This window comes from Equus caballus, chromosome 1, assembly GCF_041296265.1.
Source record: "Equus caballus isolate H_3958 breed thoroughbred chromosome 1, TB-T2T, whole genome shotgun sequence".
In the NCBI taxonomy this organism is placed as follows: Eukaryota; Metazoa; Chordata; class Mammalia; order Perissodactyla; family Equidae; genus Equus; species Equus caballus.
This window is the reverse complement of record NC_091684.1, coordinates 97,476,269-97,490,639: the sequence shown is the minus strand read 5'-3', so window position 1 is coordinate 97,490,639 and position 14,371 is coordinate 97,476,269. Positions and strand designations below refer to the sequence as shown.

The 14,371-nt window shown below is 56.8% G+C and overlaps 1 protein-coding gene across 2 annotated transcripts; it reads left to right on the top strand.

Moving 5' to 3' along the window:
* Nucleotides 1-1,334: 1,334 nt before the first annotated feature.
* Nucleotides 1,335-11,910, top strand: RGR (retinal G protein coupled receptor). 2 transcript variants are annotated; one of them, XM_070265674.1, is made up of 7 exons: nucleotides 1,335-1,449; nucleotides 3,103-3,259; nucleotides 4,376-4,497; nucleotides 7,117-7,270; nucleotides 8,653-8,770; nucleotides 10,740-10,853; nucleotides 11,306-11,910. In XM_070265674.1, the coding sequence occupies exons 1-7, from the start codon at nucleotides 1,371-1,373 to the stop codon at nucleotides 11,435-11,437; spliced, it is 876 nt and encodes a 291-aa protein (XP_070121775.1). In that variant the 5' UTR covers nucleotides 1,335-1,370; the 3' UTR covers nucleotides 11,438-11,910. The 2 variants fall into 2 exon arrangements, with proteins under 2 accessions (XP_070121775.1, XP_070121779.1); XM_070265678.1 differs by lacking the exon at nucleotides 10,740-10,853 and having other exon boundaries at nucleotides 1,340-1,449; nucleotides 11,306-11,569.
* Nucleotides 11,911-14,371: the final 2,461 nt, after the last annotated feature.

Here is a 14,371-nt window from a genome sequence, read left to right as displayed (position 1 = left end):
ACCTACGCCCTCCTCCCCAAACCAAAGGCCAGCCCTGCACTTTCCACATCCCTGCCTTCTCCTCCTTCATCCTATTGGAGATGCCTTCTCTTCTCTCTTCGGCCTCACTGAACTCTGTCCCTGATTCCCGGTCCTATCCTGCTTTCTCTTCTCCCTTGAGGTCTTTTAGGATCTTGAAGGCATTAAAAAAACAAAAAAAACCTGACTTCTGTATTAACCAGTAATACAAGATCGAAATTGGGAAAGGGGGAAGTGGGTTACCAAGGAAGGCCTCCATGAGGACATGGGTGTCCGCTCAGCCCTGAGGGGTGCTCAGGATATAAGTGGGGACCAGCAAGAGGCAAGGCGTGGGAAACGGACATTTGCGGAATAGAATGAGCTGCCTGACCAGGAGCCCAGGGAACAGGAGACCGGGCTTTTGTTTCAGCTCCATCCATGAATCCTTGCGTGACCTCAGGCCGCTTCTTGGAGCCTCAGTTTCCTCAAGTGAAATGGAAAGGATGGTGGTGTCCAATGCCTGGAGTTGTCGGAGTCATCCTAAGATCGCTTAGCACAGCGCCTGGCCCCCAGCAAGCGCTCAATAAACATGAGCTCTGTCACTGATCGTGCTCCAGCCTCTCTGTCTCAAGCTGGTACCCTGGGAGATGTTTATGCTTGTGTAGCTTACGTGCTGTGTGGTGTCAGGAAGGGCAGCCCCGGAGGCCACAGCCATGATGTAAGCTTCTAACCGAGACCTAAACAGGCCGTGGAAACAGAGGCTTCATTGCAAAGGAGGACCTGAAAAGACCCCAGTGGTGCCACCCCAGGGCACGTAGCTAGTTAGTGGCAGACTCAGAAGCAGGCCTTCAGTCTCCAGTCCCAGTCAGGGTTCTTTCAATGACAACAGATGACCTCCCAACCATCATCCTTTCCCCGTCGCTTGTGAGGACACATGTGAGCGTGTGGACATACACGTGCATGCACACAGGTGTCCAGCTTGTCAGCAGCTGCACACAGGGATGGGCCTGGCTCCTCAGTTCTCAGGCACAGCTGCAGCTCCAGTCCCTCCCTTGGTTATGCAACTCCTTACTAATTCGGCTCTCAGCCGCACACCACTCGGCAGCTGGGACCTTAATCCAGCCTGACGGGGCTGCAGTGAATGAGCCAGGGCTCCATTCTGCTTTCACAAAGGCTGCACTGTCCCACTGGTGAATGGGTTCCTTCTGTTCAGGCCAAAAGCACAATTTAGGGGTGGGGGGGGCAGCAAGAAGGAGCCCAAAGTATAGCTTAATCACCTGCATGTGCCAGCACGTGGAATGGCCCTTTAAAAGGGAGGGGCCTGGCTTTGGGGAGCCACAGAGAAGCTGGGCTGGCTGGGAGGAAGGCCGAGGATGGCAGAGTCCGGGTCCCTGCCCACCGGCTTCAGGGAGCTGGAGGTGCTGGCCGTGGGGACGGTGCTGCTGGTGGAAGGTGAGCCAGGCAGGGCTTGGGTGGAGCAGGAACCCAGTGGGCTCCCAGAACCCAGGCTGCAGCTGTGTAGCTGGCAAAGAGAGGTCCCCCAACCCTATTCCTGTGCCTAGACCCAAGGGGACCTCTGACAGCAGCAGCTGTGGGATGCAGCCTGCAGGCTGGGAGCCGGGAGACAAGCCAGGCAAGGTGAGGGAGGGAGGAAGGGACTTCGCAAGGGAGACACCTGCCCAGGGCATGACCAAGATCCAGGGTTCAGGCCTTCTCATGGCCATTCAGCCAGGAGAAAGTTTAATCCACTCCCTGGAAATCCTGCAAGGAATCTGGTATAAGAGCAGGCTCCTGGTAGGCTCTGAAGACACACAGCTCTGCCACCTGCTCTCCGTGTGACTGTCACCAAGTCACTCGAGTTCTCTGACCCTCGATGCCCTGACATTCCAGTGAGTGGTGGTAAAGGTCAGAAGGGATCATGGGTATGAAGTGCTAGCCTAGACAGACACCGGGCATTTCAGTTCATTCACTGCCATCCTCTCCAGCCGCACATCACTTCCACCACCCCCTGTTCCCCGGGCCCTGAGCATTTCCACACCGGGGCTACCTGGGTCCAGGAGGTACCTGCCTCAACTCAGCATCCCCAAGATGCTCACTGAGGCCAGAGCTGGGCCTGTAGACCCTGGAGCTGGGCAGGCCCAAGACTAGGTGGATGGGGAATGCAGCTCTGTTCGAAGCAGATCCAGAGAAATAACCAGCACAGGTTCTCACCCAACGAGAGCCGCCAGTGGAGAGGGAGGAGCAGCCACTAGGCTGGTCCTGGAGGCCCCGACACTGCTGTCTGGCGGCCCAGACCCTTTCCCTCTTTTCTGCGAACCACACAATCCAGCATCTCACAGTCAGACACGCCTGGAAATTTTACCACTTGATGCTGCTCCCTTTTTCTAGAATGCTCTTCCACACCCTGTCCTAGTAAACACTCAGAGTTTTGACGTCAGGGTCCTTCCCCATTCGTTACTCTCGATGGGGAGGCCAAGGTTCAGAGAGCACAAGGAGTAGCTCAAGCTCGGTCGGTCCATCTGCCCCCTGAGATGCCCCTCCGGCTCAGCTCCCTCCTGGTGTCCTGGGCAGCTCCCAGCTCCTCCTCGGGCTCCTCCTCTCCGAGGCTCCCCCTGACATTGCCCCACAGCCCTTGGAGAGGGCATTTTGGAATTTGAAAGAACTGAGTTAGAGTCCCAGCTCCACCACTTACCAGCTGTGTGCTTAGGACAAGTTAGCTAGCGTCTCTGAGCCTCAGTTTCCCAACTGTAAGTGGAGAGGACAGTACCCAGGGAAGACGGCTTGAGAGGATCCGCGTAAAGTGCTCAGCACTGTGATTGGCACATTCCGATGCTCAGGAGCTGTCTGTGCCCGTGACTGTTCTGGCAGGAGCCGCGCTACGCTTCATCGGTTTTCTTCCTGGTCTGTCTGCCCGGTGGACTGGGTTGGTGGAGGGCAAGGTGCGTGTCTTACGGCTCTCGGCATCTGACAGCCAGCCCACCTCGTAGGTGTGAGCTGGGCTACACTGAGAGGGTTATGAGCATGAAGGGGGAGGTTGCTGAGGCACTGTTTCTGCCCCCGGGGGGCCTCTCCAGCCCCAATGCCAGCCCCCTCCCTTCCTTTCAGCTCTCGCCGGTCTCAGCCTCAATAGCCTGACCATCCTCTCTTTCTGCAAGACCCCGGAACTGCGGACTCCCAGCCACCTGCTGGTGCTGAGCTTGGCAGTGGCGGACAGCGGGCTCAGCCTGAATGCTCTCGTTGCAGCCACTTCCAGCCTCCTCCGGTACCAGCCCCGCCCCGGTCCCTGGGCCCAGCCTGGGGCCTGACCTCTGGGCATTGGACAGCCAGGCCAGAGGCATCCTTCCTGCCCATAGACAACAATAGGGGAGATGGTGGGCAGGCTGAGCTATGCTAGATCCGAATTCCAGGCCATCCCTGGAGGACCACAGCCGGATTCTGGAACACAGGAGCTGCTCAGAGCAGACCCACAGAGCCTGCTGGCTGCAGGAATTAAGAGTCCAGGCCCTGTGCCCAGGCTCCTGGGTCTGAATCCTGGCTTTTTTGTTTCTGCCTCTTGGCTTCTTCTGTAAATTGGGTATTATCACCTCACTCATGGTGATCGGAAGTATTGACTTGTTATTATTTGTAAATAACTCAAAACAATGCCTGGCACCTAGGAAGCCCTAAAGAAGTGTTTTTGAAAGCGAACAGAATTTTCACAAGTGTTTCAGACCTCCTGCTGTGCAATCCACAGTCTTCCACCGTAGCCCCAAGATTGTTTTCTTAAGCGGACGGAACATTCCTGTTCTGGTTTCGGGCACCACAGATGGAGGCTGGAGCCCACCCGGGTGTGGATGCCCAGGGCTGACCAGTCCATGGGGTCTGGGCCAGTGAGGGTTCCCGGCCCTGATCTCCTGCTGCCCCTGCCCAGGGTAGGGGGCAACTGAAACTTCCACCCTCCTTGGCCCATGGGGCCGAGAGTTGGGAGGCCTGGGGCCTATCCTCTTTGCCTTCATCTGCTGTGTGACCTTGGCTCCATCACTGTTCCTCTCTGAGCCTCGATTTCTCCATCTATAGCGTAAAGGCATGGCTCTCCTCCCAGCTCAGGGGTTCCATTTCCTGTGCTGGAGGCATCTGATCACGTAGGTGGAGAGACCCTTTGGTCCAGCCGAGGTCAGTGTAGGACCCTGAGCCTGAGAGCGTGCGTGAGCTCCACCCTTCACGCCAGCGACTCGGTCTCGAAGGCCTCAGTTTCCTCATAGGAGGAGCAGATGACAAAGCCCCCTTCCGAGGAGCCAGGCCAACATTCAGGAGGGTGCTGTCCCAGCTGCCGGCAGGCAGGTGTGGGAGGAGGGCGGGGGCAGAGGGGAGGGGTCACCGGTGCCCAGTGTCTCCACAGGCGCTGGCCCTACGGCTCGGAAGGCTGCCAAGCCCATGGCTTCCAGGGCTTTGTGACGGCGCTGGCCAGCATCTGCAGCAGCGCGGCCATCGCCTGGGGACGCTATCACCACTACTGCACCCGTACGTCATGGTCTCTGGGCTCCCAGCATGGAAGGACATCCACGTAGGGAGGGTGATCAGGCCGCAGGTCTGCTCAGTGTGTCCCAGTCACGGGGAGTGTGGGTGGGTGTGAGGGTGCACGAGTGTGGGGTGTGAGCATTCATGAGAGGAGGGAGGGTGGGAGAGGACACAAGAGGTGTCGAGGCACGCGCTGGAAAGGCTGCCTGTGCCTTTGCTGCAGTCTCAGGCAAGTCAGGGGTCCTCTCTGAACCCTAGTCTCTTCCTCTGCAAGATGATCTTTATAACCAACCTCACAGTTTTATTTTGAAAATCGGATGAAATCGCGGATAGAGAAAATGCCCTTGAAGACAGGCACTTTGGGAGGCAGAGAGGTGGTGTGTGTGTGTGTGTGTGTGTGTGTGTGTGTGTGTGTAGCTGGGCATGTGTCCCTGTACTTCACACTTCCACGGGGTTTAATGAACACTAGCTCTCGATTTCCCAAGCTGTGTTGTCAAACGCCACCTTCTTAATTGGCCATATCAGTGTACTACCTGCTCTGTTATTTACTTGATTTTTTTTCTTAAAAGGGACTCACTTTTAAACATTTAAATGCCTGCTTTAGTCCCCTTTTAAAAGTATCTGTGAAATCTCAACTTTAACATTTTTATAATTTTAATCTGCATTAAAATAAAAAACATGTTCACTCATAGACCCTCTAGAATCCCACTCACACCAGAGGCTTTGGGGAGCCGCGCCTCAGCTAACCCTCACAGCAAACCCCCAGCTTGCAGACTGGGAAGCAGAGGCTCAGAGGAGGAGCTTGCCCAGGGTCGCACAGCTCGTAGGGGCAGAGCTGGGGTTGGGCATGGCCTGGCTGCCTGCAGAAGCGGTCTTGCCCTTTGCCTCCTGGGTGCCGAGTCCCAAGCTGTGAATTTGCCTGGCACAGAGGATGCTGTGGGGTCATAGCCAGCAGGGCCTCAAGCCCTGAGCATCGCCCCTCGGGAATGCAGATCTACTCTAGCCGCAGACACACACAGCCCCGTGCCCTCGGCAAAGTCACACGCCTCCCTCCAGGCCAGAAGCTCGCTTCTGCTCTTATCCTGTCCCAACTCCTATCCTGCCCCCTTGACCTGGGAGTCCTCTCCCACCACTCCTCTTCCAGCTCTGCCTCAAAGCCCCCTCAGACCATCACACACTCATGTGCACACACACACACACGCACTCTCACATGTGCACACACACACACACACCCCTTCTCAGACACCAATGGGCTTCTCTACCTTAATACGGAGCAGCTAAGCGCTGTTCCAGGGGCCTCTGGATGAAGGCCCTTTCTGTGTTTCAGTGCCCAGCAGAGGGATGTGAAAACAGGGAAGGTTAAGGAGGGGTCTGAGCTCATCACTCCATTACTGGGTGACCTCGGGCGTGCCACCTTGGTCATCCGTTTCCAAAGCTGAAAAGGCTGACACGACACCTGGGTCGAGGTGGATATTAACTACTGTGCCCACAGCTAGGGGGCTATCTTAGTCTGCTGGAGCCACTGTAACAAAAATACTGCAGCCTGGGCAGCTCGAACAACAGGAGAGTATTTCTCCCAGTTCTGGAGGCTGGAAGGCTGAGCTCACGTGCCGGGTTCTGGGGCGGGCCCTTTTCCTGGCTTGCAGATGGTTGCCTTCTCGCTGTGTCGTCACATGAAGGAGAGAGAGCGCATCTCTCATGTCCCTTCTTATGAGGGCACTAATCCCATCACGGGGGCTCCACCTACATGACTTAATTACCTCCCAAAGGCCCCACCCCCAAATACCATTGCACGGGGATGAAGGCTTCAACATATAAATCTGGGGGGACATAAACATTCAATCCATAGCAGGACACATCCAAGCAAATGCCATCTGGGGCTGCCTCAATGGAAGCAAAGTGTCAGGATGAAGGGGGTAGAGACCTGCTCTTCTCTGCTGATGGCACCCCACCTGGAGTCCTGGCCTCTGCCCCAGGGTCTCATCCACAAAGGACCATGACAAATAACCCATCGACAGAGGAGGCCCCCGGGATAGGTCTTCTGAAGCCGGGTCCGGGAGGAGGCGCTGGCTGAGAAGGGCTGGATGAGGCTGTGAGGGGCAGAGTGAGGGAGAGTGGAGAGGTCATCAGTGGACCGCTTACGCCAGAAGATGCCGCCTGGACCCAGCCTCTGCCACTAGCACTGAGGTGAGGCCCTGACTCCCAAGCTCAGAGTTCTCTGAGGGGCACCTTGGAAGCAGAGACGGTGGTCCGCTTCTGAGCAAGAGTTAAGGACAGCAGTAAGTCAGACCTGACTCCCTCCGCCATGATCCTCACCTGAGCTTCTGCTTCTTCCCCAACTTAGCTTTGCCACCCCCTGCTTCCCTCTGTCCCCTGAAGGGGATGGTATGGAGTGTCTGCTAGGAGACCCTCGCCATCCATTATCTCTTCCGTCCTTCATAACCATCCTCTGTGGAGGAGAGGACTGAGGTCAGAGAAACTCTTCTCTTGCCCGAGGCACTAAGCCGTTAAGCATCAGAGCTGGGGGTTTAGGGACATGCTGGGTGACCCTGCAGTCCATTCTTTTTCACTCGGCCAAGCTCTGTCTTCCTCTCAGCCACCCTCCTCCTCTGTCCCACGCAGGCAGCCGACTGGCGTGGAACACGGCCGTCTTCTTGGTGTTCTTCGTGTGGCTGTCTTCTACCTTCTGGGCGGCCCTGCCCCTCTTGGGCTGGGGCCACTATGACTATGAGCCGCTGGGGACGTGCTGCACCCTGGACTATTCCAAGGGGGACAGGTGAGGTGGGAGGAGCAGCTTCCAGCCTCCTTTCTATGGGAACCTTGGCTTTGAGCTCTTGTGACAACTGTGTCACGGCTGAAAATCCAAATGGGGAAGTGTCAACCCTTGTTGGACAATCTCAACTCCTTAGTGGTGATACCCACTTGTAAGTTAACAGTGGGATGGGGAAAGCCCAAGACAAGCCAAGTGATGGCAATATTATGCAAATCGGGGCATAGAATTGGGCCTAAGATGGGGCATTATCCAGTGAGCCATTAGTCACTGAGCTCCACGACCCCTTTGCGGTCTTCAGCACAGTCAGCTGTCCCAGCTCTGACTTCATCATTTTCTAGAAGGAGCCATGTCCCTAGTTGGACAGATTCAAAGAATGTGAAGGTCTTTGCATTGGGAGGGACCTCCTCGGCATGGAGTTCACCTCTCCAGATTCCTTGAGCTTCTGCTGTGAGCCAATCCTTGGGTCACACCCTAGAGAGACAGGATTGAGTGCATGATGGCCCCCACCATCACAGAGCACGTGTCTAGCACTGCCCCGTCCACGAGGCTCTGGAGAGACCAGGGCAGAGGGAGACCCTTTAGAGCCTGCCTTGGGTGGGGGGTAGTCACCTGGTCCAGCCTCCCTCTTGCTTCCGCCAGAGCCAGGTTGCATTCATTTGTTCCACATGTTTACTCATGTCTACCGATGACAGGCTTCCCAGGGAATCCACTTGAGATTCCCTGGTCTTGTCCAGTGTCCATCCAGGGCCCTCTCTGCAGGTATTTCCCCAGCCGCTGTCCAGTCCTTCTGGCAGTCCTTCCTCCTACCCCTCCTTAGTGGACAGTACCAGGGTGACGCGGTCCCCCCTTCACGGAACAGGAATCTCCTCCCTGTGACTCTCACCTGCTCCTGGTCAGGCCTCTGCCTCCCCATGACCATTACCTGGAACCCCAGGCTCTTCTGTGGTCCCTTCAATGATTTCTTCAGTGACACAGTGTCGAGTCTCTTCCTCAGGCCCTTTCGAATCCCCGTGCCTAGAACACTCCTTGAATGATCTTTCCTCTTGCTCCACTGACATCTCCTCCATTTGGTAAACATGTTTCTCAAGCTAAGCTGTGCTGTTTTCCACGCTAGGGGCACAGGCAGAGAGCAGGCTGAGCATGAACCAAGGAGGCCTCTCCCTCGTCTCTGACCCCGGGCTCCTGCAGGCAGGTTCTAGGAGGACCGAGTCGCTCCCTGGCTCCCAAGGGAGTTCAGCGGGGACCCATGAGCGGCCACACTCTGAGCAGTTGTCTGATAGGAGCACTTCCCGCATCTGACCATCCAGAGCAAAGTCTGATGGGCCTTCGAGGGCCGCTGATGACCCCCGAAAGATGATCCTGACCCTCTACCCCTCTGCCTGCAGGAACTTCACCAGCTTCCTCCTCACCATGGCCTTTTTCAACCTCCTCCTGCCCCTCCTCATCACACTCACATCCTACCGGCTCATGGAGCAGAAGCTCGGGAAGACCGGCCAGCTCCAGGTAAGGACCCACGCCCAGAGCAGATGAGCTCTCCCTGTCCCCATGAGGGACACCAGGGAACATGAATGATGTCACAGATGATCCAAAGATCAGGAGAAAATCCAGCTTCCATGGAGCATGGGGTGTTAGGGATGGAACAGACACTCCCAATTGCTGGGCATCACCAAGACCCGGGAGGAAGGGTCAGGACTCTCAGATTTACCCAGACCCCGCAGCCCGGGAGAGCCAGGGCCCCCTGCAGGCCACCATGCATGCTTCCCGAGGATTTGAGGGTTGCACGAAATCACGTTTTTTAAATGTTGCTTTTAAATTGCTTCAAGATGTTTCATTGAGTTGCAGGCACGGGCAGTGACCCACAACGTGAAACCACAACTGCAACCACATCTGTCCAAGAGAAACAACGGTTCAAAATGAGCCCCCGGCCATTTCTGAACTTCTGCATTAATATTTCCCTGTCACCATTTTCTTTTAACTTTGTCACCCGGACAGTCTCTAGCAGATGAGTCATAATGAGCATCAGAGATTCAAAAATTGTATAAATATTACGTTCTGTGCATTATGCCATTACATCCTTGCAACCGATCTCTGAGGAAGAAAGGGTTTATGTTATCCCTGAGTCACAGACCAGAAAATTGCGGCTGAAAGGGGTTGGCTGTGCAATACACCAAAAGCCACACATCTAGTAACAGCCCACTCGGATCCAAACCCGGGTCGGCCCCTTCACCACCCAAGTAGTTCATCATAACGAACGGAAGAAACACTCTCTTTGTTGAGACATTTAATCTGCCACTTTTTTTTTTCTTCTGAGAATTGGAAAAGGACTGAACAAATCGATTTAAGCTGGAGCGCCAGGTTCCTCTGAGTCCCAGACAGAGGGCGATGCTGTCTGTGCGCGACCAGATCGTGTCCCCCGCTCCCGGCTGGGTGCTTGCCTGCTCGCCGCCGCCTCCCGGGTGTCCTCCGCGCTGCCCGGCCTGGGTGCTCCAAGTCGCCTCATTTATCAGAGGCTCAATCAGCCAGAGACACGGCTGCCACACGGATTTTCCCCGTTTCCCGGGTTGACTTTAAACCATCAGGTGGGCAGCATCAGCAGAGGTCGCTGCGCGCGCCCGGGGACCACGGCTGCGAGCTGAGCGGTTTCCGGAGGAGGTGGCAGGGGTCAGCTCCGCGTAGGGGTCAGCTCTCCTCCGGCCTCAGCTCCGACGGGAGGGGCCTCCCACCTGTGCTAAGCACCTTTTTTTTTTTTTTGATTGAGGGACAATTCAAGAGAAAAAATATCTCCCGGTCAGTATATTTTAAAATCCAAAATTCCAGGAAACAATGTACCCTCGTCCCAACTTGTCACCTTCTTTGTTAAAGGGAGGCGTGGCCAATGAGAACACAGGCGCTGATTTTTAGGGTCAGAACTTTAACATCCGAGTGTATAGGGGGAGCAGGAACCTGCAGCTTCCGGCCCGAAATTAGATCCCGAGGCGTGCGCCCCCGGTGGCCCCAGGTGGCACCACAGGCCGGCGCCCGGGTTGTATGTCCCAGGGCGGAAAGTGGCCCCCATGAACCCACGACAGGCTGTCCCCCAGGTGGCTGCAGCTGCTGATGACCAGCTGGGTCAGGGACAGAGGTGTGAGGGCAGCTCAGCCACGGGACCCTCATGCACACGGCCACACCCACGGAGCCCAGGGTTTCTCAAAAGGAGCCCCGACCAGGAAGCTCAATAGCTCATTATCGGCCCCCAATCCCCCGCCTCCACGCAACTCAGGAATTATCGGGCCACTTTACAGACAAGGCAACTGAGGTCATGTAGCTTAAATGAGAGGCTTAGGGTCACGCATCTTAAACAGAAGAGAGATTCATCTGGTCCCAAGTTCCTCCGCAGGCTCAGCATCTTCCTGCAGCCCTGCGGAGTGCCGGCCTGGTCCGCGGGCCACCTGGAGCAAGTGGATGCCTCCCTCCCGTGCCCATTTCTCCCCAGGTGAACACCACGCTGCCAGCCAGGACCCTGCTGCTCTGCTGGGGCCCCTATGCCCTCCTGTATCTGTATGCGACCGTCGCAGATGCCACCTCCATCTCCCCCAAGCTTCGGATGGTACAGACCCTCTAGTACCCAAAGCTAGACCCCTCTCCATCTTTGTGCCTCTGTTCTGCCCCATCTCTCTTTCTGGCTTTTGGCCTCCACGATAGGCTCTCTCTTTCTCTTTTCCTTTGAACATTCGTAACACTCCATATTTGCTGGTCCCCCGGGCCACACAGGGCGGCAGCTTGGCATTGCCTAGGCCTCATGTGAGATGACAGAGACGGACAGCCAGATGGTGAACAGTACACTCTGGGGCCAGGGGCTGAGACTGGTGCCCGGGGAGGAGGGCGTTTCTGTGCATCATCTGCCACCTGGTTAGAGGCAGCTCAGAGGCTGCAGAACCAAGCGAAGGACAAGTGACTGGTGGCTGCAGGGCGGGGTGGGGGAGGCAGGGTGACCAGTTGGGACCAGGGAGAGGAGCAGAGGCTCTGAAGCTTGTCTTCTGCACTTCCCTATCACAACAGGTACCGGCCCTCGTCGCCAAGACGGTGCCCACGATCAACGCCGTCAACTACGCCCTCGGCAGTGAGATGCTCCACAGAGGGATCTGGCAGTGCCTCTCGCCCCAGAAAAGTGAGCGGGACCGAGCCCAGTGACATCTTCCTGGGGCTGCTCAGACCCAGGCCCATCCCTCCACCCTGGATGGAACCCCACACCAGGAGGCTGCCCCGGGAGTCCTGCCCCGCAGCCTCCGAAGCCAAGCTCCAGACCCTCATCACCATCTCCAATGGCCCTGGTGAGCCTGGCCCCAGGCTGGACACTGGATTCAGAGAGAAACCAGGCTGCACGGAAGGAGCGGGGACGTTGGAGCAGACGCGCCTGAGTGTTGGTCCTAGACCTCCACAGAGGCTGAGAGATCTTGGAAAGTCACTCTCTCTGACCCCCAACATAAGGAGAGGAATATGGGCTGTTGTGGGTCTTGCACAAGATATTGTGCACTCGCCACGCACATAGAAGCCGTTCATTAAAACAGAGCTGTTAGGACTCGGGGTCTGACATAGGAAGGGGTGAAAGCCCCAGGTTGGCTTGTTCAAACGCCGCTTATTAAATCGTGATCTGGTGCCAGTGACCCGCTCTGCCCGTGCATCTGTTTCCCAGCCTGTGAGATGCGATGACAGTCATGGCGACTTGACCGCGCAGAAAGGACTGGAAATAACTTAGCCACCAGCACCCACCAGTCAAAGACAGCTAGCTGCATGTTGCTGAGTTGCCAACATTAAAAAATTAGGACAATTTATTTAAAACTCCTGATATCCACAGATGAGGCCCCGCCGGCCTGCCCCCCTCGATGGGGACAGTTTGTGAGCTCAGGGTGGCTTGCCATTTGCCCAGGGCGTGTCCTCTCTCATCAGCTGCAGCCCATGTGTTCCTGCAGAGCCCGTGGGCATCTGGTTTGTGACAGTGATGCTGGGGTCCCCAACCCTGCATGTACATCTGCACCTCCCTCAGCGTCAGCACTTTGGGGACAAAGTGTGGCAGATGCACAGACCTGGGTGGGACCCGTTGCCCTAGAGGGAAATGGAGATGGTTGGCAGGGTGACCAAAAGGTCCACCGAAGGTCTGAGGATGGAAGGGAAGCTGCCCCAGGCGCCGAGGAGGCGGGAAGGACAAAAGCTTGGTTCCATGGAGGTGATGGGGGGCAGAGACGAGTCCCAGGGGGTAGGGAGTCGGGGGTCATGAGTACAGCTTCTGGGACCCCTGTACACCAGAACCTGCCTCTCGGTTTTGCAGATGCAGAAAATCAGGCCACGGGAACTGATATGTCACAAGAAGTCTACACAAAGCAGAGGCCCATCAGTTATTTTGCAAAACCAGGTGCACTGGGGAGGGGAGGCAGCCTTCGCACAGTGCTGTCTCCTAGACTGTGCCCGTAGACAAGATGACACCCGGCTTCACTCCACGCCCACACGGGACCTTGTCTTGGGCCCTGGAATGGAGGCCAGGCTCACACACAGGCTGAGTGGGTGACCAGGAAAGCAATGGGGTCCGGGGCCCAGAGATGCTGACCCTGCTCCCATAGCCCATGATCTTTAAATTGTCGTTATTGGGTACCCACCACTCACTCCACCAACAGAAACACTTAGTCCCTAATGAGGGACGAGGGAACACGGTGAGAAGAGAAGAGGATGATCCCCAGGCTCAGAGAGAGAAGGGGTGGAAGATGAGAGGAGGCTGGAGACCCCCAGCAAGGGTGGCCAGTGTCCCCAAACAGATCATGCCCCTCCTGTGCTCAGAGGAGAGATGGGGAGGAAGGCAGGTTGGCTGGCGCCGTCAAGGACACCGTTAGCTCAAGCCCTGCATCCCCAAGTCTGTCTGGAGGAGGGGAAGGTGGGCTCAGCATCGCCCTGCTGGGCTGGAGCAGCACCCCGGCGGGGGTGGGGCGGATGGCCAGGGTCCTGCCTGGAGCCATTGTGTGGAAGCCCCAAGTCTACCCACACCCTACGTCTTACTCACAGATGGGTTTAGGGAGTCTCATCACCCTTGGGCTTCTCTGCCATGTCCCCAAACCCTTTCAGGGTCTGGAGTCCCCTGTGGACCCTGTGCAGACCTCTCCTCTGCCCTCCTTCCCACCAACACTCCAGCACCCACCGTGCCCTCCTTGGAGCAGCGCAGCCACCACTGGGGGCCCCAGGGGCAATCTGAGGCGTCATCCCTGGATGGAACGCAGCCAGCACCTGACAGAAGCAGGAGCACAGTCCCAGGACCCAGAACCGCCCCTGCCTGGCTGTGCTCCACGTGCCCCGGCGGATGCACAGCCCTCATGCTGTGTCTGCTGATCTCCTGCAATGAACACGTGTCACTTTGACAGTCAAGAAATACATGTGAGGAGGGGCCTGCCCGGTGGCGCAGCGGTTAAGTTCTCGCTCCGCTTTGGTGGTCTGAGGGTCACCTGTTTGGGTCCAGGCACGGACCTATGCACCACTTGTTAAGCCATGCTGTGGCAGGCACCTAAGGTATAAAGTAGAGGAAGATAGGCACAGATGCCAGCTCAGCGCCAGTCTTCCTCAAAAAAAAAAAGTGTGAGGAAAGAAAATACTTCTGCCTCCTTAGAGGGGTTGTTTCCTGGCTCCTTCTGTTTCTCTGATTTGGGCAACAGTCTCTCCCCACCACCCTCACTTCTGCCCCCCAGGCTCTCAGTGAGCAACCTCTCGCCCTTTCTTGGGCACCCCAGGTCTCTCCCCTCCATTCACTCATGTGGCCCTAACGCCACCTAGTGGGGATGGTGCCCTGCTCCCCACACACAGACACAATGCGCTTTGAGGGACATGCCAGGAAAGAACAGAGAAATCAGCAGGGACTGCTTGAGATTCCTCCGGCCCCGCGGGCTCAGGGCATCTTCCCCGAGGCCTCGGCCTCAGGCTCCCGGTGCTCCAGGCCCTTGGCCTCAGCCCTACCATGTCACCAAAGGATCAGGAATGGATTAGGAAGAGGCCGCCAGGAGGTGGTCCAACAGCCAGAGCCAGGCAAGCGCCAGGAGCCGGACAAGGCTAGCCCAAGCCATGGCTTCCTCCATGGGGAGTCAGCGTCCA

What these genes read in the sequence shown, in the direction of transcription:
- RGR (XM_070265674.1), top strand. Translation starts at nt 1,371, where the DNA reads ATGGCAGAGTCCGGGTCCCTGCCCACCGGCTTCAGGGAGCTGGAGGTG. An exon ending in GACTATTCCAAGGGGGACAG is followed by an intron (nt 7,271 to 8,652) that starts GTGAGGTGGGAG and finishes CTCTGCCTGCAG; the next exon opens with GAACTTCACCAGCTTCCTCC. An exon ending in GGAAGACCGGCCAGCTCCAG is followed by an intron (nt 8,771 to 10,739) that starts GTAAGGACCCAC and finishes ATTTCTCCCCAG; the next exon opens with GTGAACACCACGCTGCCAGC.